Below are 25,027 nucleotides of genomic sequence, written 5' to 3'. Positions count from 1 at the left end.
TATTTTAATACTTATTTTCTGTCTATAGCAAACTTGAAGTCTTTGAGGTATTTACTTCATATACAATGAGATCTCATTTAAGAGAAGTGAAGTGCACAAGAACCATAACTTTAGGTTCAGTATTCCCGGAGTTATTGCCCATTTGTTGTAAGGCAAAGTACTTTTCTCAATTCGGCAGGGTATATGGCAGTCTGTGACTGCTCTTGTTTTCATTATTTTGGTGTAGGGCCTCTAACAGAAATTTGTTGGACTTGATAGCCATTTCACCATTTGTATTCAGTCTGAGTCATTTTGAATGAATGGGTTAAAACAGTCCATATAAATAACATTACATGCCACACAAAATGGTTTAAACTCAAACAAGTCATATAACTATGAAATGCTAATTGGTCAAGAAATATCTGTCACTCTTCTGATTTACCTCTAGTCTGTGAAGACCATACAAGCTTATGAACGTCTGACCATCTTTGGACTTGTGTGTGTAGATCCATTGGACAGAGATATATTTTAAGGGTCTTGGGCATTTTAACATTTGACTAAATCATTAAGGAGAATGTGCATTAAGTACTTTTTCCAAGTTCCCAAACTGGTGTAAATTTTGGAGAAGTCCTTTGACCCTGTTGCTTGTGTGAAACATCACAATTGGCCTACCCATCCTCTGCAAGTGGTCCATTTAGGGCTATGTTGATGGCAGTGGCATTGCTTTTAGTTTTGGCATGATTTCTGTCGATTAAGGTTCAGGGTTTACTTAATATGTTGACATCATTGTATGGTGTATTTATTGTCTTGCAGTAAGAAGTTTTCTAGTTATTAGTACCACCTTGAATCAACTTAAACCTTTTTTTTTGTTTCTTTGCCATGATTTGTAAATATGTCCGCCAATTAAGAATACAACAGTACTTTAAGCAATTATTTTTTCAAGCCTGAAAATGACAGGCTGTTTTTAATAAATCACTTTATCGCACAAGTCCTCTGTCAGATGATGTATGTGTACTTGTTTAAAAACTCTGGTTCTAATCATGGTTGCTTGTGGAACTTCTGTCTGGATGAGACTTTATTTCTGTAATGAAAATAACTTTAATTTGTTGTTAAATAAAGAATTTACTGAAGACGGAAATAAGTGATCAGGTTATAACATTGAAACATGCAGGCAAATTCAGGGAAAACAATCATTTTCCAATCCCTACCAGCAATGCCGTTGTTATTACACTTCTGCAATATCTTGTCCTTTCTTAATAGGCAAATATTTTATTAAAACTATGAATAAATTTCTTTGGCACATTGGGAATAGCGTTTTTCTCAGTTCTCCAACCCTTATAAAGACCCTTCTCATCAAATCTAGGATCCTTGCTAGTTACATATATCATATATATTAAAGGGAAATCTGATCCGAATAGCAATTACAACTCAAAATAATAATTGTATTAAAGTATGTATATATACAATTGAACATATTGACAGTGTAAACACATCTCTTTAAGAAAATAACACTAAGGAATTCTACATGGCCTGTAAGCGATATTGATCTCCTCACCCCTTCTTTGAGTTGCGATTCTTGAAGGGTATGTAAGCCCGTACAGTTCTGAGAAACTACTAGGCTGAGCTTGCAGTGCATCAAAATGCAAAGCACTATATTAGAAGGTTGTGATATGGTCAATTTTGATTGATCACTTTGCTCGCTCGCTATTTATATAAGATGTAATATTACTATTGAAACTAAAGGTACAAGCCCTTTAGTCAACAGTTAAAATGAGGACCCTGCTGAGAGGCACAGGGCTTAGACTCAATAGACACTTATCAAAATTTACATTATTGCTGGAATATAGGTTCTATTATTTAATGAAATTAATTCCCGATTGTACTATATTTTGTTTCAACATAGGCACATAATGTTAGGAAATATTTTACTATTTGTCTTAATTCGTCTTACCCATAAAATAAATTGTGCTGTATATAAATCATAAAACTTGAGCAATATTGGGATGTTTATCCAATATTCAATATTCAATTTTCAATACCAAATGGAATTCTAACGATATTCTGGATTCTAATTAAACCAAAACCTGTCAAATAGACAATATACAATGTACTTAGTAATACATATGACATATTATAGCTAGATGTGATATCAAAAGACAAGAAGACAGTGTGTAAGATCGAAAGCTCTCTTTTAATATAACAATAATATAAATACATTACCATAAATGAATAAACATGAAACAAGGAATGTCCGAAATACTATTTGTTCTCTGTGTGAAGAATATACTGTGACACGGTGAATATCAAACACAATAATACACTGTTATACTAACTAAGATTAAGTTCCAAAAATATTGAGTCAGTAAAAAATAAAGGATCATTCCTTAGATTACCAACATTCAGTCCAATTTTAAGGACAATCGTTGCTAGACAAGATCATCTACAAACAAACCCTGTATGTACTAGTAGTTAGAATTTGTATGGTTCCGTACCCTGCCTACATATAAATTAAAGCAAATTGGCAGGGGACAGACTATCTAGATTTAGTATGAATGCGCAATCGTAAAAGGTTACATTAATTTAAAATTTACATGCAACTTCACTGCACGACTATATTGTGTATTCTAAAAATCACAACCTTGAAATCACATTATGACATTTAAGTAAATTATTACCTTGAATGATACGAAGTTAAACATATCCAACAAACTAGTTTTAGGCTTCAGTGTTATATAATTTTCTCAACACAACCAAATTCAAATAAGACAATTCTACACTTTATAAAATTAACTTTGACGTCATTGGAGAGAAAGGTACTGTGACAGAGAAATTTTCAAATAGTTTGATTTTCATTTATCTACTAATAATTGCATCCGCTAAACATAATGGTGTACATTTTAAAACTTCCAAAAATTGAGGACCTCAAAAGTACCAGGCTGCTCCGTCACTTTGGGTTCTCTTATTTTTCACAATGTAAAAAAACAACACGCTTATATGTACACCGATGTTAAATAAAACAGCATTTCTACAACTAGAAGCACTTTGATAATTATGTTAATATAGTTAAACTGAAATATTAAAGCATTTTGAAAAAAAAGAAATCAGAGTTTAAGCACTTGTCTAATGAACAAATATACAACTATTGTGCATTTAACATCCAGTAACTATAGAACAATGCATAGTTCCTAATTATTCAACAGTTTTCAATTCAAAAAGTGATTTTGTTAGGGCCTTTTCCATGCAAAATCAAAATTTAAAATGTAATTCTGGCTTATTATATTTTTCGCTGATATAATGCTCATGCCACCCTATATAATATGACTCAAGGCTCCACAAGGCTTGATTATAAAAAATAGAAGATAGTTATTTTGACAATACATTATTCATACAGTTTCAGCCTAAAAATGTATTCAATTAAATACAATCTACAAAAAAATAGATTTGTAGATTCTTTCTCTTTTATTTAGATACATGACCAAGAAATACCTTTCTCTGTAATACATACAACAAACTTACTGTTTAGTAAATATTGAAATTTTCATGCAAAAAATATGGATTATACATTTGAGACTGTGAACAATCAGAACAACATAAATTTTGTCAGCAAAAGTACTGGTAAACGGATACTGAGTTACATCATTGAACAGAAAATAACTTTTTAAATACTTGTCAAGCAATCTGCATACCTTAACAAATGTTTTTAAAACCAATATAATCATCAAACGTTCATACACTTGTAAATGTTCATCAGTCATAGCATAGGCAGATGCTTCAACCAGGGATGTTGGAAACAGATTTTTTTCTATGATATTTGTTACCATCTCTGGTCGAAACAGCTCCCTATGGTTCATTATAACAAAAATGCAGTTAGGATATCAGAGTAACACAATCTGAAGACTACAAACTTAGGTCACATAATAAATAGGAACACCATCAAAAGCAAGCTTTAAAATCACAGAACATTGCTGTAATAACAATACAAATTAAAAATGTTATTATACACAGACATATTTTACCGGGACAATCTACAACAACTACTGCAAGAAGACATCAGGGATTATAGAACAAGTATAGTCAAACTACGAAAAAAAAATTGTAAAAATATCAGCAGTGATAAAAATACTAAAATTCAAAATACCTTCTAAACACAAAGATATATATCATAAGCAGCATATTTGCCCAGTTTTTACGACTATCCAAAAATCAACTGATGTACATGTCCTATTATAAACACGTGCTCTAATATACGCGCCTTTTTTGTGGGTCTATTTAATACTTCAATGACTTGAACAATGTTCTCCATAACTGTAAACCAAAAATTTGCAATATGTTCCGATTGGCATTATATCAGCGTCATTTGTTTATAGAGCATTTGCACAAGCTGCTGATGTCATGTATATAAGTCCAAGCCCTAACGCATAACTTTGGTTACACTACATTATGAATCAGAACAAAACATTTCTTATTCTGTATACAGCAGGTCTTTACGTCTTAGCAGATACTGATTGGTCAGTCGCTGGTTTGTGGATGCAGCTTCCATCAAGGTGATGAATAATTGTGGCATAGACAGTCCCTGCTGTTTGCAATTCTATACAGTAAGATTACAAAATAAGGAAAAGTAGTTCTTATTAAGCATGCAGAGTTCTCAGAGGAGACACACATCTGCTGCATCGAAAGGGACATTTCAGGTATAATTGTTCAGTCGTTGATGGCAAGGACAATATGAAGATCTAAATTCCAAATGAATGATTTAAATGACTATTCTTGATGGAGGATTGTCCTTTAAATGCATCGGGCAAGAAAATTCAAACATTAATTAATATCAGATCAATGCAAGGTGAGTTATGTATATCAAATGAGAACATTATGAACTGTTAAACAAAATAGGCAAAATGTGATATGTGATTGCAGTGATATGTAGTTACAGTAACAGAGCACACAATTCCATATGTTTACGTACATGTATGTGATCACAAATAAAACTTTGATAGAAAGTTTCAATGTATGCAAAAAAACTTATTAAAATGTGAGTGAAAGGTCAACTTAAACATCCTGCAGTGTTAAAGTTAAGTTATTGAAAATGATACTGGTTGGAGAGCAGTGTCCGGCAGTTTACAGCTGTTATTGAAGATTTTCTTATTTGAAATGGCACTGAGGGAAATAAGCCTTATGCTAACTGAAACTTATGGCCAACATTGTATGATTGTCTACTATTCAAATTTGTGATATAATAAACCAAATTTGGGTACCAAAGGGGGCAATTAATAAGTCCCAATTTATACTAGAAAAGAAGCAGTGACTGGCATTTCTTACGAAAAGTATATGTTTTGTACCAATCTGAATTGAATGCTATTTCAATTAAAGCGCAAATACACTCCTGGTCTTATAGTGTGTTTAGATGCAAATTATACAATTTGACAGCAAAAGAATTGACCACAGTCAAAATTCTCCCATGGCCTTGTTGATATATAAAGAACACCCCTATTTTGTTATTTGGAGCCCTTCAGGACATTTTGGGACATTTCTTTCAAAGTCAGGAACCTAACCAAGGCAATCAAGTGAGCTTGTGTTTGTACCAGTTGTCTCCCTTGAACAACGAAATCATCAATAAAATCGAGGCTAAAATCTGTATTTAGGATATGGACATTGGTTACTTTTAAACAATTGTTAAATTGAGTGATCAATTAAAATTTCATTCCTGGTCATTTATACAATAATGTTAAAAAAACTTTGGAAAAAGAGTGCTATAAAAGATATGCAAATTGATCAGTATGCATGCGTTGTCAATCTCATGTGTCCCATAATGCCGCACGTGAAAATTTGTGGTTTTTATTACAGTCTCACCAATAAATTTTACAGGATTATTTTGCATTTTCTTCAACATTGGATGCAAAATTACACAATATTAGAAATAATACTTAAAATTCCCATGAAAAAGATAATTGTAAGGAGAAAATAACAATTGCCAGATACTGCTTTTAACAGTTACTGCTCTTGAACCAGTACATAACTATTAAATATATATATATACACGAGGTCATTACTTTTTTGTGTGAAATTCTTAAATTAATTTGCAGTTTTCTCATACATGTATTCAATTATGAAAAACAAAAAAACAAATAACTTTTAAAGAACATATTAGTTATATTTTAAATGGAAGTTCTTTTTTAACAAATAAACTGTACACGGTGTGTTCATCTTAAATAGAGCAGGCCACAACCAAATGATACAAACCCTGTTGCTTTGTCATGAGACTACCAATTCAATGTCACAACCGTTATTGAGATATATATGTTTTCTGGTACTAAAACTGTACCATTCATGTATCAATCCTTGATGGAAAAACTATCAAATCAAATATCACAACCATAATCGTCAATGGTAAGAATTTAGAATCCAAAAAGCATGTCTCAGTTATAAATTGAGGCATGCTTTCTGGATACTAAATTTGTACCATTCATTTATCACTTCTCAATGTATACTGATTAAATAGAAAAAGGGCATAAGTATACAAAATATCCCAATTCTCTATACAATCTATATATTAAAAACCCCAGAGCCAAATCGGCCTGCAGGAGCTATACCGCAGCACAAATTTGTAATTTGGGGAATCAGAAAGAATAGGTACAGCAGCACATTGTATCACAACATTAAGAACGGTAGTACATTGTCAGAAGAGTAGCAATAAAAAAACCGGCTGGAGACAGGTGACGGCATAATTTTTTTAACATGTTCCAAAGTTACTTTGCTACCAGAGCAAGCAAAGGGACTACAACGGAAGTACTCCAGTATCACTCAGCTATTGCTTTGGTCAATGATGGAACATCCGCAAAACAACAGCGGCACCTCAGTATTACAAGGGTAATACAACGCCGGTATGTAATTTTTCAAGTTCTTTCTTGACAGAGCTGTGCCGATTTTCTTGCCATTTTTAAATGTGTACTCCGGTTTAGTCCCAGCTAGGTACATTGGTAGGGTGTGACAGACCCTTAAGGAACTAATTGGAACCGAAAAAAACACATAAGTATAAAAAACATACCAATGCTCTAAACAGAAGGATTGCATATGTAACAACAGGAAATGTGCCATCAAATATGCTAAGCCTTGGACATTGCTTCAATATCAATTTTAATCTATAAACCTGTATTAAGCTCCGATTAAGTCCAAAGCATTTCATTGTTGATAACTTTGTTTAAATTGCTTATAATGTGTTCATATCTTTTAACAAAATGATGAAAATTTCCAATACAGCCCATATAATTATACAGCCCATATAATTCCTAGACAGTTGCCTCCTTAGAACTATAGTTCACAGTTAACCCTCGATTTCTATTCAACTCATCTGCAGATCGCGCTCGTATAATCTGAATTTTCCCATCGCTGTTTCTGTCCGCACTGTTATGTTCTGCGTCAATCCCACTATCTAAACTCTCCACTTGACGCATTTTTTGCTTTTTGGTCCTTTCTTCTTCATATTTCGCATCCTCATCCATTTCTTCCAGCATTTTTTTCTCTCTTGCTTCGCGCCGTCTCATGTCTGCATCCAGCTGACGTTTTATTTCTTGATACGATAGGCCTTTATTATGAGCAAACCTGCCTGCAGATTCACGTGGGTGCGATAATTCATAACGAGCGCGTAAAATGTCAGATTTTGTAACTTCTCCACTACGCTGGGTACTATCACTTTTATGCGTAGCTTCACTAGATAAACTGGACATGCTACTTATACTTAGTCTACTTCGCTCCATGGCATAGTTTATTTGCCCCTCAACTGTCTCTGGGGCGACTATTGGCTTAGGCTGGTCAGCTGTAGATGCTCTCGACCTTGGACGCGATCTCACCTTGTGTCTATGGTGACCATGATGGCGTATCATGTCTTTTGATATCATTTCACTTGGGGGAAGATTTGCGGGTCCATCACCAGTATAGTCACTGAAACCAGATGTACTTGTTGCATCAGACAACTCGCTCATTGTACTTGCTTTTTCAAAGCTGCCTATTGTACTTGCACGCTCAGAGGCCTCAAATACATGCGGAGATTCTCGCCTCATTTTAGCATCAATCACAGGAGGCAACGGGACATTTTCGTAACGTCTTTGAGCATTCTTATTTTGACTAAATACACTCCCGCCCTGCTTTTTCTCATGCATCTGTATTTCAGTAACAGACACAGATGGTGGAGCAACTGACTGTAGTGCAACAGTCCTAGTTGGAAACTCTGTGTATCGTCGATCAATCGGTGGTGTAGGCTGTGGTGTTGGGGGACTGTCGTCATCCTGAAAGGCAGGGTTTGCTTCCCCAAACACAACACTACTGTCTGGTGACAACTGTTCAGACTTTCCTAAGGTCTTATTGGAACTGTTGTTCTTTATTCTAGCTTGTGTATCTGGACTCGACTTCTCTTCCTTGAGGTGACGGCGTGAGAACTGAGAGTTACGACCAGATAGTCTATGCACGCTTCTTCGAACAAAGTCCCTGGCAAAGCCTGAAAGAATATTGTTCCTGTGTATTTCATGAAAACCAAAATAGGTGAACAACAATTTGTTAAGAAATATGATTCTGTAGACCATTTTTTGATCCTTGGCACAGTTTTTGTATCAAGAAGTCTGAAAAATTGATGGTATATAAGTAGTGATGCAAAACAATGGTAAAATTGATATTCGAATATTCAGTTGCTTTTTTTATCGAATATTTGATAACCGAAATCTTTTAAAAGTTGTAAACTATAAAGATTAGATATTCCTGACTACTGCCCCATGTAATGGACACTGTTTTTTACCCATATTACTGTAGCCTCTAAAATTCCCAACTAACAGAAAAAAATACCAACAAAAAGCAATATATTTTTAACAAACGAAAAACAAAATGGAATAATTTTAATTCCACTGTGTTCCTATTTGTAAACAAAGTGAAATAGATCGCCGAAAATCTTATATTCCCAGTTAAATGGTATTATGCACCAATGCATGGTGGTTAAAACCTGTAGGGCGATCCACAATTCTTACAATGCTCGCAGAGAGGGGGGAGACATAATAATGGGTTAAAACCAGGTAGATTATTTGCAGGCTTCATTTAACATTCCCAACTCATTTTCTATCAGGTAACTGAATAGATTTTAAACAGAAAGCGCTTTTCAAAAGCGGGTATTTGCTTAGGTAATAGAGCTCTGGGACTCTCCTAAATATCACTCTGTCCGAGCAACTCGCCCATAGTAATAAAGAAGTATTAAAATACACCAACCTGCCGCAGTCGAAGAATCTTTGGCCTCATCTTCATCTTTAAGCAGGTCATTTCTATGGCGCCACTTGTAGAAACCAAATATAGCAATAGCACACAGACCAATAAGGATGAGCACTGCTAGAACGATACCAATTATCACTCCTGGGGTCATGCCAACTGTGGCTTTTGCTAAGACAGAAATGATAAGCACTTTACATAGCTGTAACCAGAAACAAACGCATTAATAATGGCAACAACTTCATAACTGACAGTGACAAATGTCTCCAAAACAATGGCTGACAAATAAGGCATGTGGTTTATTTATTCCTGTCATGTAAAGATCTTTTGTGTGATGGTATCCTTGGGATAATAACTATCATTAACAACATATATATAAGAAAAGGTTATTTTTGAGTGGCCCACATATTACTTTTGTTTGATCAGTTCTCCTGAGCATTTGAACCAACTATGTCTGCTATGCTTATTTCATGTAAACTTTCAATTGATCACAGATTTCTTCTAGATCATACCTTGACATGTATCCCCCTGAATGCCATAGAGACATTCACAGGTATGTTCAGACATGTTGGTCGGGTTGGGCTGACAGATTGTGTGGTCCGGGCACGGCAGTTTGGAACAAGACGAGACACACGGGTAACCATGACACAGACAGTTGCCCATAGGGTCCTGCCAGCAGTCTGGTGAGTGGCATAGCGTCTTGTTTATACAGTCATCTGGAAAAGAAATAGATATTCGGGCTTAGAGACAGTTCATTTGAGATTATTTCTCAATTCTTTTATTACTCTTGAATATCACTGTCTTGTTCCCACGTTTCTGTTTGTAATATTTCAATGAGACTAATTTACTTAAACCTTGTGCTTATTCCTATGAAAAGTTTCATTTTGATTATGTAAAATGTTGTCATGAATTGTGCAGATTTTTTCATTGGAGTGTTGTACATGTATATCAAACCTTACAAGATCAGAAGTCAGGTCATAGCAAAACTGAATGAGTTTATTATAAAACTCAGAGGTTATGAATTTTCTGTTTATATACTCAGAATCATAGTCATAGTCTTACCAACAAATATGGCCATCACATCTGCCCTGACTGCATCTGGAAGAAAACAATAGTTACTGAATATGCAAGAGCACTGTGAACAGAGACCAATACAAACTCACAGCATTGGTTTTCTCAGTCGAACAAGGGGCAACTTTTTGTGACCAGATGTACCAAGTGATCTGTAGTAGTTTGGTAGCTTCTGACATTAAATCCACCTCCAACAAGATACATACATGTTGATGTTTCATGAAATCAACTAGGTTTGGTGAGGTCTAGATGAACAATGTCAGCCTCTCAGCCAGAAGGTTGTAAGTTCAAGCCCCACCAGGGCCACATTCTAATTGCCTCTCAATAAGGGACCGACTTTTACTCAGGAAACAGACTCCAGTGTGATCATTTCAGTATATAAATAGCTGTCTTTACAATTTAGCTAAAAGTAGGTAAACTAATCTAAACAGTTTCTTACTTTTCATTAGTTCGGAAGTGTTTCCCTCAGCGTACAGGAAGTATGGAGGCTGTGGACTGGTTCCCAGTTGCCAGCCACAGTCTATGTCAGATTTGGTACTGTTTGGTTCCAATACGGTAAACCAGCCTGTCAGATTGTCACAGTCGGCCTGGGCATCAATCCCAGAACTAAGGATGGAGAAGCTATGTTCTAGGGCTGATACACTGAAATTTCAGAAATTATTCATTAATTTCCAACACAGTAATAACACGTTGTTTATCAATCTAGTTATAGAACAATATTATCTAAAGGATAACTTGTAACTTGAACAGTTCTTGATAAGAAAGTTAAGACTTAAGATACTGATCAACTTTACATAATATTCCTTGAAAGTATTGAAAACATACCTATGAATGATAGAAAAACAATATGAATTATTTGGTTAACTAGCACTGATTGTAACTCCTAAAATTAAAGAACCGTGAAAACAAAGCAGCAGTTTTTGAAAAATATTCTTCTGAAATTGTGAACAATAATAAGGGTTTTAGCCAGAATTAAAATGAACAGGCTTCTGCAGAAAAGGGACAGGGTGCTAAGGGTAAAAAGGGACAAATGAATAGGGCTATGAAGAACTTGAACATTATGCATATGGAAAAACGTTAGAAATGGTGTTTAATTGAAGTAATATTAGGACTAGGTCTCAACTGCCCGATATGTAAAGTGTGTATGTATTTCTAATCCAAATAAGTGTTTAAAAACATAAACGAGGAATCCATTCTATGAAGGCAGAAGGGTGCACATGCTGCTCTCCATGAGGGCAGAAGGGTTCTAATAAAAAAGGAAAGGTTGCAGAACTCATCCGTAACCTTTCAGCTAACCCCCTAAATAATAATGAGGTTTGTACAGACCTGTGCAAACTACAAAACTCTGGGATGGCAGATGGAAAGAGTTCAAGATTGCTGAAGGTCGTGTACATGATTCTGGAGCAATCGAACCAGCTTGTGACATTAGCACGGTCTTTAAAGAATGGCCAACTTGAGTGGTTGTAAGTGGGTCCAGCTGCACCAAACACGATGAATGCCACTTCGTCAGCTCCGCGATAAAAGGCTACTTTGACCTGTAAAGAAATATGATATTAGTTAGACAGTGCTAAACAAACTGATACATACGATCATATATTGACATTCATTTTTGTGACATCAGCAAAAATGTCTCTTGTGAAAGATATAACGTTGCCGTGTAAAAGCAAGATTTATTCATGGACCCGATTGAAAAAAATAATAATAAAATAAATAAAAATATATAATAATGTATAATAAAAATAGGGCTACTTTTCAAATGTACTTCAAAGAAGGTATGATTATTCCCCCACGGGAGTCACTGCGTTTGGTCAATACATACTGATAACCTTTAACCATTACTTAATGTAATAAACAGCTGTGCCATTAGTTAGTCAAATCCACCAAGCAGGAACCAATGCTAGCCGGTTTAAAATATTTACAATGTATACATACAAAGTTTAACTTAAAATGCCAATATTAAGATTTTTTTTTTATTTTGAGAGAACTAAGAGACTAATTTTCTTTAAAAAAACACAAAAAGGTCATTTTTTATTTAAATACTTAATAAGTGTTATTGATTTGTAATTACATTGAAAATCTATTTTTTTCTTATCATGTAAATTATACGATAAGAAAAAAATAGATTTTCAATGTAATTAAAAATGATATAATGATACCAAATGAAAATCCTCACAAAAAATTAAACGGTCATTAATAATTCCAATATCATTATCTGATACAGGTCTCTTGAACATTTCAACCGCGCATTTGAAGTGTATTTGCTCTGGACTTGAGTAGCATTTTCTGTTTGTAGGCTAATATCGTATAACCATGTTTTAATCAATTCCCCATCCAATTTGTTGGTTTTTCCCACCTTTTTGTGAAATAGGCCAGGGTCCTTGGAATACCTAAAGTTTGGAATTAACCATAACATAAACAAAGCGCCCCTTTTCTTGCATGGATTAGAAAAATTGTAAGACAATAAGACTTCATTTCAACTAATCTGTATTTGTTTTACTTGTTTAAAATGTGTTTTTTCTATTTGTAGGATTATTATTTTGATTCCTATGATATTTTTGAAAAGTATATTTTATGGTATCATGAATTTCTGGTCTATTTTCAGTCGAAAAAACAACAACATGCTGTTTACCTTAATTTAACAAAAAAAAGATATATTGTATGTATGATTTTAACTTTTTACATTGTCTGCAAATGGAGCTCTCAAGGACTGTTGGCATTTAAAATTCAATAGAAATGAACACCATGAGCTTTTTATTGAATTGAAGTTAAGAAATAATGCAAACAACATCATCCCTCATAATGTGATAAAAACCCATTATAACTCCGACACTAAAGTGCTGTTTTTGTAAATGATTCTTTTGAACCAATGTCATATAAGCCATACAATTTTATATCCTATTCCTATTACCGGTATTTTATTTATTTTAACATAAAATACCTAAAACAAAAATATTTTATTAAAATATAAAAATATATCAAACTGAAGTTCTTATCGGAATATCATAATATAAAATAGCCAATTAACCTTGCAGGCTGTTTGAATATTTCTAAGGAAAATTATCTTGTAATGCCATTTTATTGCTTGTAGTAACATAACGAAAAGAAATTAACTTTAAGGACTATGAGAATGTCATACATATTTAAAGGTGTTTATTTTATTACGTAATAGATTGTTTATTTTTAGATTGTTTAGCAATAAATCCTTTAACATCTTTAGTGTTCAGTGCAATATGCTGTACAAGCTAGTGAGCATCTAAATAATTCACTGAATAAAAAACAGTTAATGACTTAATGGATTTATGATTAATTGTGAATACTACCAGTGATCCCATTGGCCGAGGCATGGATGAGCCTGAACTTAGTTGCTTTCACCCTGCCAAGGACTTTGAGATGTTTGAATTTACATCAGATAGTCTTTGACTCAAACAAATTTACAGAAAGTAAACCAAAGTACACCAGTCCTGTTAACTGGCATTTAAGATCACATGCTATTCTACTCTCATTCATTGATGTGTCAAATAAATACATATGTATGCGTTGCTTTGCACAATTTGTCTAACACTTGTACTTTTGACAAATAAACTTCAAAATTACTTAATAAAAAGTTCTCTTTTGGTATTTCCATTGATCAAAAAAGAACAGTTATTGAATTTGACCCATGACCAGTTGTCACTTATCGACATCAGTCAACACCCGCAGGTCAGACGTAAACTACTACCCTGGTACTTTAAGTGTACAACTGCCTAGAATAGTCACTAGCTTTTAATTAGTGTGAAACTGGACACATCAAAATCAACATTTCATCAGAAAACCCAAAATCAATTTAGCTGAATTACAACAATGTCAAATTACCATATAGTAACGAAAACAACTACCGAATTTCCATTCAGACATTATTTGGAGTTATTTAGTGGCTCACACGGGTGCACTGGCTAATATAAAGGCATTCACACTACATTTGGCACTTTACACTAAAGAAGTTAGCATTTTGTTTGGTCTTTATTACCGTAGTTGGCACTGAGATGTGCTTGGCCTGTCCACTTGATCATTTAAAGGACCAAAAGAAATTTTTAACACTTACTTTTATGCACCAGTCAATTGTAACCACGCCCCTCCCAGGTCTGGGGGTATACCGGGGAAAAGGGCCGTGTTTTTACTTTCCAGGTTGCCCCGCCGGGCCGGGTGACCGCAGTGGTTTTGTCATAGCGCCAAATTTAGCGGAGATTGGGCCTTATATAGTCTCTGGGGTGCGGGGGCATTTGGCCGCTGAACCGAAAGTCAAAGTCCTGGCTATTCCCTGGACCTGGGGGGCCGTGGTTACAATTGATTGGTGCATTACTTGATGATATTTTCAATAAGACTTTTGCGCTAACTACAAAATAGTTCATTAGATTTTAAATTTTAAGTTGTGATGCTGTACGGATAAAATATTTATCATTAGATACATGTACCTTGACAAATTCTAAGTTTTTGAGTGGCAAAATCTTGTAACATAATGGAAAAGAGTCTGAGATATGAATCTCATCACATGATTTCGGCCCAGAGTTTAATGCACAAAGTTGATAAAATAATAAGTAATAATTTGTTCACTCATAAACAATACTATAAATAAAACTATAACATTTTTGCCTAAACCTCTGGTGATAATGGTGACACGTATTAAATCTATAATTTTTATGGTCAAATTAGTCATTATGTCATACAGGATATTACCATAATTGATACATTCCAACGTGCCCTGACTCCCTTTTTCCTCTTTTATTTTTAGAAAAGTGATCTCTTCTTTTAATGTTAGGTCATCTGTCAGTCATAAAACAGACCTTTGCATGTTGATGTTAATGCTCATTATCTTTTTACTTAAGTATACAAATGGCATAATTCATAAAATACCTTACCAAGAATTTGTAAAATAAATCACCACTTCATGTATTGTACTGGTTTCTAACCAGGTAAAGGTGTCTGCCTATCACCAAAGAGGTTGTGGGTACAATCCCCACTAGGATCTCTCAAAAAAGACACACTCACACAGTACTGGTTTCTGCGCAGGAACAGGACTCACGAGTGATTCATATCAGCTGCAGCTGTCTCAACAATTCAGCTCAAATAAATTAGTATAAACCAACAAGGAAATTGACACTAGAAGGATCCATATCACTATGGAGCTGTTTACCCAACTGACTTAAAAAATAGAATTAACCAAAACATACAAGGAAAACACTTAATCCAGAACATACCAGACTGATTGACCTATTTTCCCATTCAATCACATCACGGGACTTGTATGTAATACCCGGCAGAACAGCCATAGCATTTTCTGTGTCAGGATTCAAGGTCTCATCTGACATCCATAGGTCGTACACACTGTTGTGGTTTCCGAGGTCTGTGGGCCCTTGGGGAACCTTTAAGGAGTTCAAAAAAGATATTTATGTGGATGATATACACATGAAGAAGTTTGGGATATGATTAGATCTATCAATATTAAAAGTAAAGAGCGAACATACTTGTTAATAAGGTCAAGTGTTTACCTAATGAATATAGATATATTTGTATTCAGTTTTAGTTACTGTAAGCAAAAACTTGACACTGCCATAAAGCTATATATATTTTTTAATTGGAGATGTTTAGATTCACCATTATTTTAACTTATCAGGGTTTTAAGACAACAAAATTCAGTTACATGCACATTATTTTTACATATTACACCGTACTTTGTTAAATGCCATATGAATCATAATAATTAAGTAGCATGTATGTTAAAGAAAATATCTGAGTAACTTCTTGTGTAAAATAGATGTGAAATGTGAATACATCAACTCTACAAAAATATGAAATGAATCTTCCACTTGAAAACAATCCAGATCCCTACCTTCATGACGAGATGCCATCCTTGACAGAGTGGTCCCAGTATGCCAATAACCACCACCAACAGCATGTAGCTCATCATTCTCCTCCACAACACCATCGTCATGACAGCAACAACATATCTGTGTCAACTGAAGGCAAAAATTAATTGTGAAAAACTTGTGCAGGAATTGCTTTGGTTCTATGATTTAAAAATATTGTGAACAAAATTTCTGTTTTAAAGGCTATGTTTTCTTATCCCAAATCACACGGTAGCATATAAAATTAACTTCGGCAATACTGTCAAAGAATAAATGCATATAAAAAATTATGTTAATTTTTATATTGTTGACTTACAAAATAAAATCTAGCGTATGTCAGACAGTTAATTCATCAAAGCGCCTGTTTGACTTCATGTTGCTTGCATAAAAATACAATTAAAGCACATGTTTACTGGCGTTGCAATCAGCAGCTCAAAGTTGTACATTGCCATAGATCAACCCTAAAGCCCAGACTTATAATATTATTTGTTTTCCCTTCCATGCTTTGCAAGTTCAAAATACATAATTATAAGGTTTAATTGATGTCGATTCCAAACTCTATAATAGTTAATATCCATCTAGAACTGAATCATACCATTTTAGTCAAAGTCTAATTTTAGAAATTCTGCAAGTGGATGACCAAAACAGTAACAAACAACAACTAAGGATTTGGACATGGGGCAACGAAAATAACGGAATCTGCACAAATCAACTCTCTGACGAAAGATTCATCTTCGTATTTGGTTTAAGAAAATGTTTTAATACGGTAAATTTCTTACCTGAACTACATCTTAAATCTCAAAATTGTGAAACCACCTGTTGAAGTTTGTTTATCGCACCTGAAGCGGTGTACAGGTAAAATATTCAGTAAAGGGAGACAACTCAAAAATACATATTATTATTATTATTATTATCGACTACATTTTTCGCGGAAGTCGTTTAACGACGTCGGATAACGTCTTTCAAAATTTCGCAACGTTTTATCGACCAAAGTCTATTTTTAGCCCAAACGTTGATCAACGTTCATGAAAAGCATTGGAAGTATAAATACAGGGAAAGAAAAGAGAAAATCATTTACAACTGAAATGTGCATGGAATACGTTGTTAATAATGTCTGGTCTAATCATCTTCTTCAAAATGAGCTGCTGCCCGAAGTAAGGTATGTTATCTCTTCTGTTATTGTTTTTCCTGTGACTTAATACAGTTTAGTCTTTGTTTTTAACAAGAAGGCGTGGTCAATGTTGCCTATTACAATTGATGAAAATGATAATCATAAGTAATTTAAGCTACGTCACTGAATTGCTCGTGCAATACGCCAAATATATCCGTGGTCTAGTTGTTAAGGTGTCCACACGGAGCGGTAGGTCATGGGTTCGATCCCTGACCCCGATATAACTAAAATGCTTAAATAAAATCTCAGTCTCAACTCAATTTACATCAAGGCAAACATATTAAAAAAATCATATTTGTTATTACCCCTTTTAAAAGCATATTCTATCATAGAATATGTTGATTAAACCTTTGGAGAAGAGTCCAAGGGAAGTAAATTCTACAGCCAAAAATGTATTAGTGTATAATTCATGGGTGTTTTTTGTTTGCTTTGTTTTTTAAATCATTTTTTTGCCCCGGAATTAGTTTTCTTTGAAACATTGACAAAAGTATTTTATCAAAATATCATATGAGAAAATACGTTTCCAAAAAGTATAAACACCGGCAAGAATTGGAATCATACCATGCTGCGTCATACCGAAATACGTTAAAAGTTGCACTTTCATGGGTTATGCTTGACCGCAAGGTCTAAAGAATTACAAACATACATACATACATACATACACACGACAAGCTTTATACTGCTGTTTGATTTGTCCTATTGGGTCTTTGCAAGTTGTCGACATGCAATGAATTAAGTTATCACATTTAACCTTCTAGTATATAAGTAGACATACAAGTAGACATATCTATGATACCAAGTGCGGTCCGACACACAGCCTTTTCCCATTCTGAAGAAAGCATAGTGTGTGTCATACCGTGTATAATATTAATGATACAGATTGCGTTTCCGGATGACAATACCGTTCCGTTTTAATTTATCATATCTTCCTTAATGTATTCTAAAATTATAAGGGAAATATATAAATAAGTCAGTAATCGCGATTCTAAGATTTCCCGATACAATAGTTTTAAATATTCAATTTCGAATGAAGTTTCAAGAGCATACACAAAACATCATTTGCATTAACATTTCTTTGCCCTTTTGTACTGAACATCCGTGTACAAGCCGTTGTCTTAAAAGTATTTTCGTTTATCTGTGAATCATCACACAATATATAAAAAAAAACAAAAAAACATACCGTATTAAAAGGCTCTACCAAACCTTGTAACATTATCATTATCAATTTCAACACAGACGCAGCATCTACAATGACTGATTGAATTGCTACATTTTAAGTTTTCATCAGTCAGAAGCAATTGAAATTGTTTATCAATATACTGGTGTTCTTAATGTAACGATATGGAGGTTATAAGGCTCCTCATGACTGCATCGGACGTATCGAATACAACTGAAAGAACTCACTGAACTTTTTTCCAAAATCGTAGCTTCCAACACTGGTTATAAGGCAAACTGCAAACCCACATCTTTACACCGGGATATACATCAAGCAATGTCTTAATACGGGGCAACATGCGAGCAGTGACCTACTGTAATGCGACGTGTTTTTCACATTGTTACGTGACATCCATTCATTCTCAATTTAGTGTACCTGACACACAACTGAAATACAATTGACAATCGCGATCATTCCGACCTTGGCCTATCCGATATCGCCATTGTCCGTGAAATACATTGACATAAGATGACCGCACAGGCTTTAACATGGACATATCTACGATGTACACAAAACACACATTCATATTAGAGAAACCGTCAGGAAATGGTATTGTGTGTATACTATAAATGCCATTCATACAGATGTTTCTTAGAATATATTTCCCAATCCCCTTGTGTATTCATTACATGGTTATGACCCTTCGGTAAGTTTTACAATAACGCATGTAGTATACATGTACAATGTTTTACCCGTATAATAATTTTAGAATGTTTAATTCAACATTTGTTTAAAATATTTTACAATTTTCTACTTATTTCATGTAAGAAGAATACACTCTTTTTTTTTGGAAATTGATACACAGTTTTTGAGGAGTGTTTGTAGAATGTTCTGGGAGATTCTGATTTGGCATTAGGGCAAACTTCTCTGATCTTTGGTGTTGGGGTAAAACTGAAGTTCGTATATAAAGAATCAAAAAAGTATTTAATCAAATTATTTTGTGACAGTAACGTTTAACCAGTTTGTGGGAATTATTCTTAAAGCGCCGTTGGATTACAATAGTGATCATGTAGTGTGTTCAATATTTCAGGTGGAATTAATTCTGTGGACACACACCAGGATCAGTGAAGATATTTTATGAATGTTTGGACTTTGGACATTATTCTTCACTCTTGGTATTAAAATTTTAGTATTTTTAATAATTATTTTTGTTGTTCATTTTGCTAGCAACACACAGCCATGTCATCCAACTAAGATTATATTTTAGCTAAGCCTTCCCTGGAGGAGTTTAATATGGCTAGGAAGACTTTTTTGGTCTCTTAATAAGTGGACGAGAAAATGTTTGAGAGTGTGTACTATAAACCTAAGCTGGAAGAAAGACATATGCAGCAACAAAAAGAAGAAGAAGAAATAGACAGTGAGAATAAAACAATGCAAATGCAGTTAAAAATCTAAACATGAATAATGACAGTTTCAGTTAAAATTGCTGGAAATAAATCTAAAGTACACTTAACTCTTACGCAGTGATTTAATTAGCAAAGCTCATGAAATTCACACGCAGCTTAGTGTTGAACATAGCTCCAAATATGACGCAGTCAAATATCTCAATCGTAAGAAATGTGAGTTGGTACCTGAGGCATACAGGAACATATGTAGAACGTGTATGAAGGAATTGAAGGCTAGAGCTATGTATAATTTGTTAGAACTAAATAACATTATTTGAGATATGTGTTCGAAGCAAATTTTCAAAAAAATATGAAATTTCGCTCAAGATTAAAACATGGCATACATTCAGATTTTGATACTACAATAATAATTACATGGACATGTCCGGTAGCCAAAAATTCAAAGTAAACCCTGTTTAGAGACACACGGCAAGGGCCAAAACGACAATATACTAGAGCCACACACGACAATGAACTAGAGCCACACACGTATATACACCACTAACACAAAAACAAGCTACACAAACATATCACACATGCATAAAAAAGCTTGTTGAAATCTTGGAAGTCATTCTTGAATGAGAAACAAGTTAACATTTTGGAGGAAGCCGCTCGTCTGGTCTATGACTATTCATTATAAATAAAGCAAAATCCACTTCCACACAAGAACAATCGAAAGCTACTTTAGATCATTCGTTTGGCAATTGAAACCCCTCAAATAAAAGTCAGTTGGTGAAAGCAAAAGACAAAATCCTTAATCTCAACCCACTTGTAATAATTGCAAGATCCTGGTCACCTTACTTTAAATGGAAGAAATGACAACATGAGAAGGCCAAACAAATGTCTTACCACTTAAAGGTAAAAAATTAAAAATCAAGATATTGTATTGATAATAATTAATGCAGTTGTTATATATATTTATACTTTATTATATAGCTATATGTTACCAAAATCTGATTCTGTTATGGAGAATGTTGAACCAGTCCCCTTCGTTGTTTTTGTGTTACTTGTCCATCTACCTCTGTTTCAAATATTAAGAGATGCAGGAGCTTTTCAATATCTTTTTTGACAGATAGTATGCCTTTTTGTGAGAAAAAAATCTTCAGGAACAAGTATCATTATTCATGGATTTGTTAATGTCCCTCTCAATGACTCATTTAACCTCGGATAACTGATACACTGAGGAGGAAATTCTTGATCTATATAACTCGTGTGCAGTTGCAAAAACAAACACTCAGATGTTGACTAAGTTGACACTTTTAAAGGTATTTTAACACGGAGGTTAACAAAACCATTCTTGTCTGCCCGACACCAAGACAGACTTGTCAACATCTGATTATTCTCTATCAAGGTTAAATGACCAAGAATGTGACATCATATCAAGGTAACAGCATATCCAGGAGCAACAAAATTATCCATCCTAGAAGTGAAGTTCCTGTCAGAAAATGATAAAACTTCTGTAAATTTGCTTCAGTATGAGTCTGACTTTAGAATCGTTGTCAAAGGCATGAAACGCTGCACGGGCAAATCCCAGAATGTTACAGAGTAAGATGAAACAAAAGTAAGATGATAATACTAAAGGGAGGTGTTTAAAACCTGAAGATTTTTTCCTTGCTCGTCTGTCTATACCTGGCAAACCGTAATAGGCTAGATATTTTGGACCAAACACTCGTGATTAAAAAGTACGTGATCTTAACTAGGTTGTAAACCCTCATGGAAGACGTAAACAAAAACAAATATGTCATGCTAACTTTCTAAAAGAGTACATAGACAAAGATAGCACCTTTGCTGAACGAATGTTGGTTGTAGTTTCTGCCGTATAGGAAACGTTTGTGATTAAATCATAGATCAATTGTGGTGATATTGATAAGTCTGATCCTGGTCTAGCTAATCTTGAGAACACAGACATTATGAAACATTTAGACTTGTCACCTGGCACCATCACAGAGGAACAAATTAATACATGCATATGAGCACTTATTTGATGATATTCCAACAAGGACTGATGCCGTTTAACATGATGCCATTGTGGAAGAATTTAAACCATTTGAACAACAATCATGCGGAATGAATCCTTTTTAACAGCAACATCTTAGAGACGCAGTGAAATACCATCTATAGCAAGATAATGACTTCGAGGCTTATATATTTTGATTTAGTTATGGGACAAGTGTGAGGTTATTGCAATGCTTCCTAGTTCAATTCCCGGGTAGATTCTTGTTTTACTGACCGTTCCAAGGCGGTAATAATCCCATCATTTAACGGAAAAGCAATCTTGATGAGGGTATGTTTTTTGTGTTGTTGTTTTTGTGTATGTGGTGTAAGTTTGTTTTGGTGTTTTTATTTGTGTATGTGATATTAATACGTTTGTGTCTATAGTTATTTGTTGTTTGAGTCCATGCCTTGTGTCCCTAAAGAGGGTTTATTTTTGAATTTTCGACTACTGGACTTGTCCCTGTATTTTCATTGTTTTATTTACTGAACCAAGTCAGAGCAATAACAGTTATTCATTAACGTTTGTGCCAAAACCGAATGGGGCATACCGAATGTGAACAGGTTACCGTAAAGTGAATGATATTACTAAAACGGACGCTCTTCCCATACCAAAAATTGACGATTGCATTGACAACGTTGAGAAAGCAAAATATGTAACAAAAGTGATTTTTGATCTTCTCAAAAGATTCTTTCAAATTTCACTTAAAGGCCAAGTAAAGGAGATATCAGTCTATGTTAACCTGATGCTTATACCAGTACAAGCTAATATAACTATGAAAAATACAGGGACAACCCCAATAGTCGAAAATTCAAAACTTATCCCTTTTTAGGGGCACAGGGCAAGGGCAAAAACGACAATGAACTATGCCATTTTGGATGAAGAATTCGCCAGCCCTTTATAGCAGCTTGTAAATATGATCTCAAGTCTTGATCGTTGTGATGCAATCGTCGATGATGTCACCATTTACTCCGACACATGGAATGACCATCTTCAGAAAAATCCAGGATTTGTTCGATTGATTCACTGCAACGAAGTTGACTATCAGTCTTGCAAAAGTGAATTTTGCCATGCTATTGTAACAGTTTAGGTCATAATGCTGGGCAGGGTTAAGTCAAAACTGAAGATGCAAATGACAAGGGTATCTGTCCAGTTATTCTGTTCCTACATGTAGAAGACAACTGGTGCGATTTCTTAAACAGCTTGTTGTTATATATCGGGAATTATATTTTTTTCAGTATTTGCAGGAACTTTCACAAATTTGCTTAAGTATGGATATAAGTCCATTTGGTATAAAAAATATAAACGTGCAAAGCATTATTCTGAAGGCCATTCTCAAGAGTACACCAGCTCTCTTGTCACCAGAGTTTCACAAACATGTTCTAAGTTGGCTTTAAATGCCAGGGGCATTGGTGCAGGCGTTGCTTGCTCTTATATCAAGCTGCACATGCACTAAAACAATTCTTATTTGGATTGAACATCCAGTGTGTTACTTTTCTAAAATAAACATCAGAGAAGTTACTTAATTCAGAAATAGTGTAATATTAAATATTGTCCTCTTATATTAAGAAGCGCCTGCATCGATATAATTACTTTTTGGATTGAATAACCAGTTTGTTTCTTTTCTAAAAAAACGTCAGAGAAATTACTTAATACAGAAGGTGTGTCTTGCTCTTGTTTTTGATATTCAACATTTTGAAGTTTATCTGACTTCTTCACATTCTGCCAATTTTGTGTTAAGTAACCATAATACCCTCAGTGTCTTACACAAATTGAAAAATAAAAATGAAAGGTGGATGCCTAGGAGATTGTACTTGAAATAAAATCAAAGGAGGAGATATGCAATGTCCTGTTTTTAGTTTGTTTACTCAACATATGTTGATTAATGTTTATATGATATACTATTGTGGTTTAACGCATGTGTTACACTTCTCCATTTTCATTTCTATAACATGTGTTTTCTTATACATAAATCATGTATAAAATAATAATATATTTCATACAACTATATTTTTCCCTTGTACTATTTTAGAATCTATGTAATGTAATCAGAACGTGTTTATTATGTTCTCGAACATTCTTACTTTGTTTCTGGGAGTAGGGTGTTTTATTGGTCCCAGTTTGTGTTCAAAGCTGCACTCTCACAGATTGAATGAGTTGACAACGTTTTTATTTTTTGGACAGTTTTCCTTGATCATTTGTCTTTTGGAAAACTTAAAGTTATTATTAGGTTTCTATGGTGGCATATAACTGCCGTAAGATAAATATATTTATACAACTGGTTATCTTCTTATGATTTGCGAATTTCACTAAGTAAGTGGTTACACGAATCTTTTCTAGTTAACCAGTTTGTAAGTTACTTACTAAGTGGAATTCGCAAACCATTAATAGATAACCTGTTAGCGCCTGAATCTGGAATGCATTTATAGGTAACTGGTAACACGAATCTTATCTAGTTTTCTAGTTAGTAAGTTACTTACTAAGTGGAATTTGCAAATCATAACTAGATGACTAGTTACTGCTAAAATACAAAAATGCATGAATAGAATACTGGTAACACGAATCTTAACTAGTTAACCAGTGAAAATAACAAATAACAAAGATCAGCAGTGAAAGTATCATTGCACACTATGGAACGAAAACAACTGCTCGAACTCAACTCAACTCAACTTTATTGTAAATAAAGGCCTCCGGCCCAGAATACAACATAACATTGTAAATAGTATATAATTGAAACAGTGCCCCCTTGCTATCTCGATTATCTATCGGTTTTCAATAGCAATCATTATTTTTGAAACATAGTATGCTACTTGCTTTAAAGTGTATGCATCTTGGGAACTCATTAAGTTGATAAATGTTGACTGACATGTCTGACCATTGAACCAATTAAAAAGGTAATTTGTTCTTATTTCCCCGTATTGAGGACACTCAAAAAGGCATGATACTCATTTTCAATGATCTGTACGTTCAGACGTGTGAGACAATAAAAACAGATGCGATCATTACGCTGAACATTATAATGTCTGCCTAATTCTATATTTAGTTTATGGTTAGAGCATCTAAATCGCGCTAGTGATCGCCTTATCTGAAATG

At 34.2% G+C, this 25,027-nt stretch overlaps 1 protein-coding gene across 1 annotated transcript; it reads right to left on the bottom strand.

The window, feature by feature from the left end:
• Positions 1 to 2,151: 2,151 nt before the first annotated feature.
• LOC128207679 (uncharacterized) lies at positions 2,152 to 17,029 on the bottom strand. The gene is made up of 9 exons (XM_052910750.1): positions 16,949 to 17,029; positions 16,154 to 16,280; positions 15,522 to 15,686; positions 11,614 to 11,822; positions 10,727 to 10,929; positions 10,279 to 10,314; positions 9,729 to 9,932; positions 9,220 to 9,387; positions 2,152 to 8,464 (listed from the first exon to the last, which is right to left on the bottom strand). The coding sequence occupies exons 2-9, from the start codon at positions 16,253 to 16,255 to the stop codon at positions 7,260 to 7,262; spliced, it is 2,292 nt and encodes a 763-aa protein (XP_052766710.1). The 5' UTR covers positions 16,256 to 16,280; positions 16,949 to 17,029; the 3' UTR covers positions 2,152 to 7,259.
• Positions 17,030 to 25,027: the final 7,998 nt, after the last annotated feature.

Source organism: Mya arenaria, chromosome 11 (genome assembly GCF_026914265.1).
Source record: "Mya arenaria isolate MELC-2E11 chromosome 11, ASM2691426v1".
Taxonomy (NCBI): Eukaryota; Metazoa; Mollusca; class Bivalvia; order Myida; family Myidae; genus Mya; species Mya arenaria.
This window is presented reverse-complemented; position numbering and strand designations above follow the sequence as displayed.

What these genes read in the sequence shown, in the direction of transcription:
- LOC128207679 (XM_052910750.1), bottom strand. Translation starts at nt 16,255, where the DNA reads ATGACGATGGTGTTGTGGAGGAGAATGATGAGCTACATGCTGTTGGTG. An exon ending in AAAATAGGTCAATCAGTCTG is followed by an intron (nt 11,823 to 15,521) that starts GTATGTTCTGGA and finishes ATTTCTTTACAG; the next exon opens with GTCAAAGTAGCCTTTTATCG. An exon ending in GAGTTTTGTAGTTTGCACAG is followed by an intron (nt 10,930 to 11,613) that starts GTCTGTACAAAC and finishes CTGAAATTTCAG; the next exon opens with TGTATCAGCCCTAGAACATA.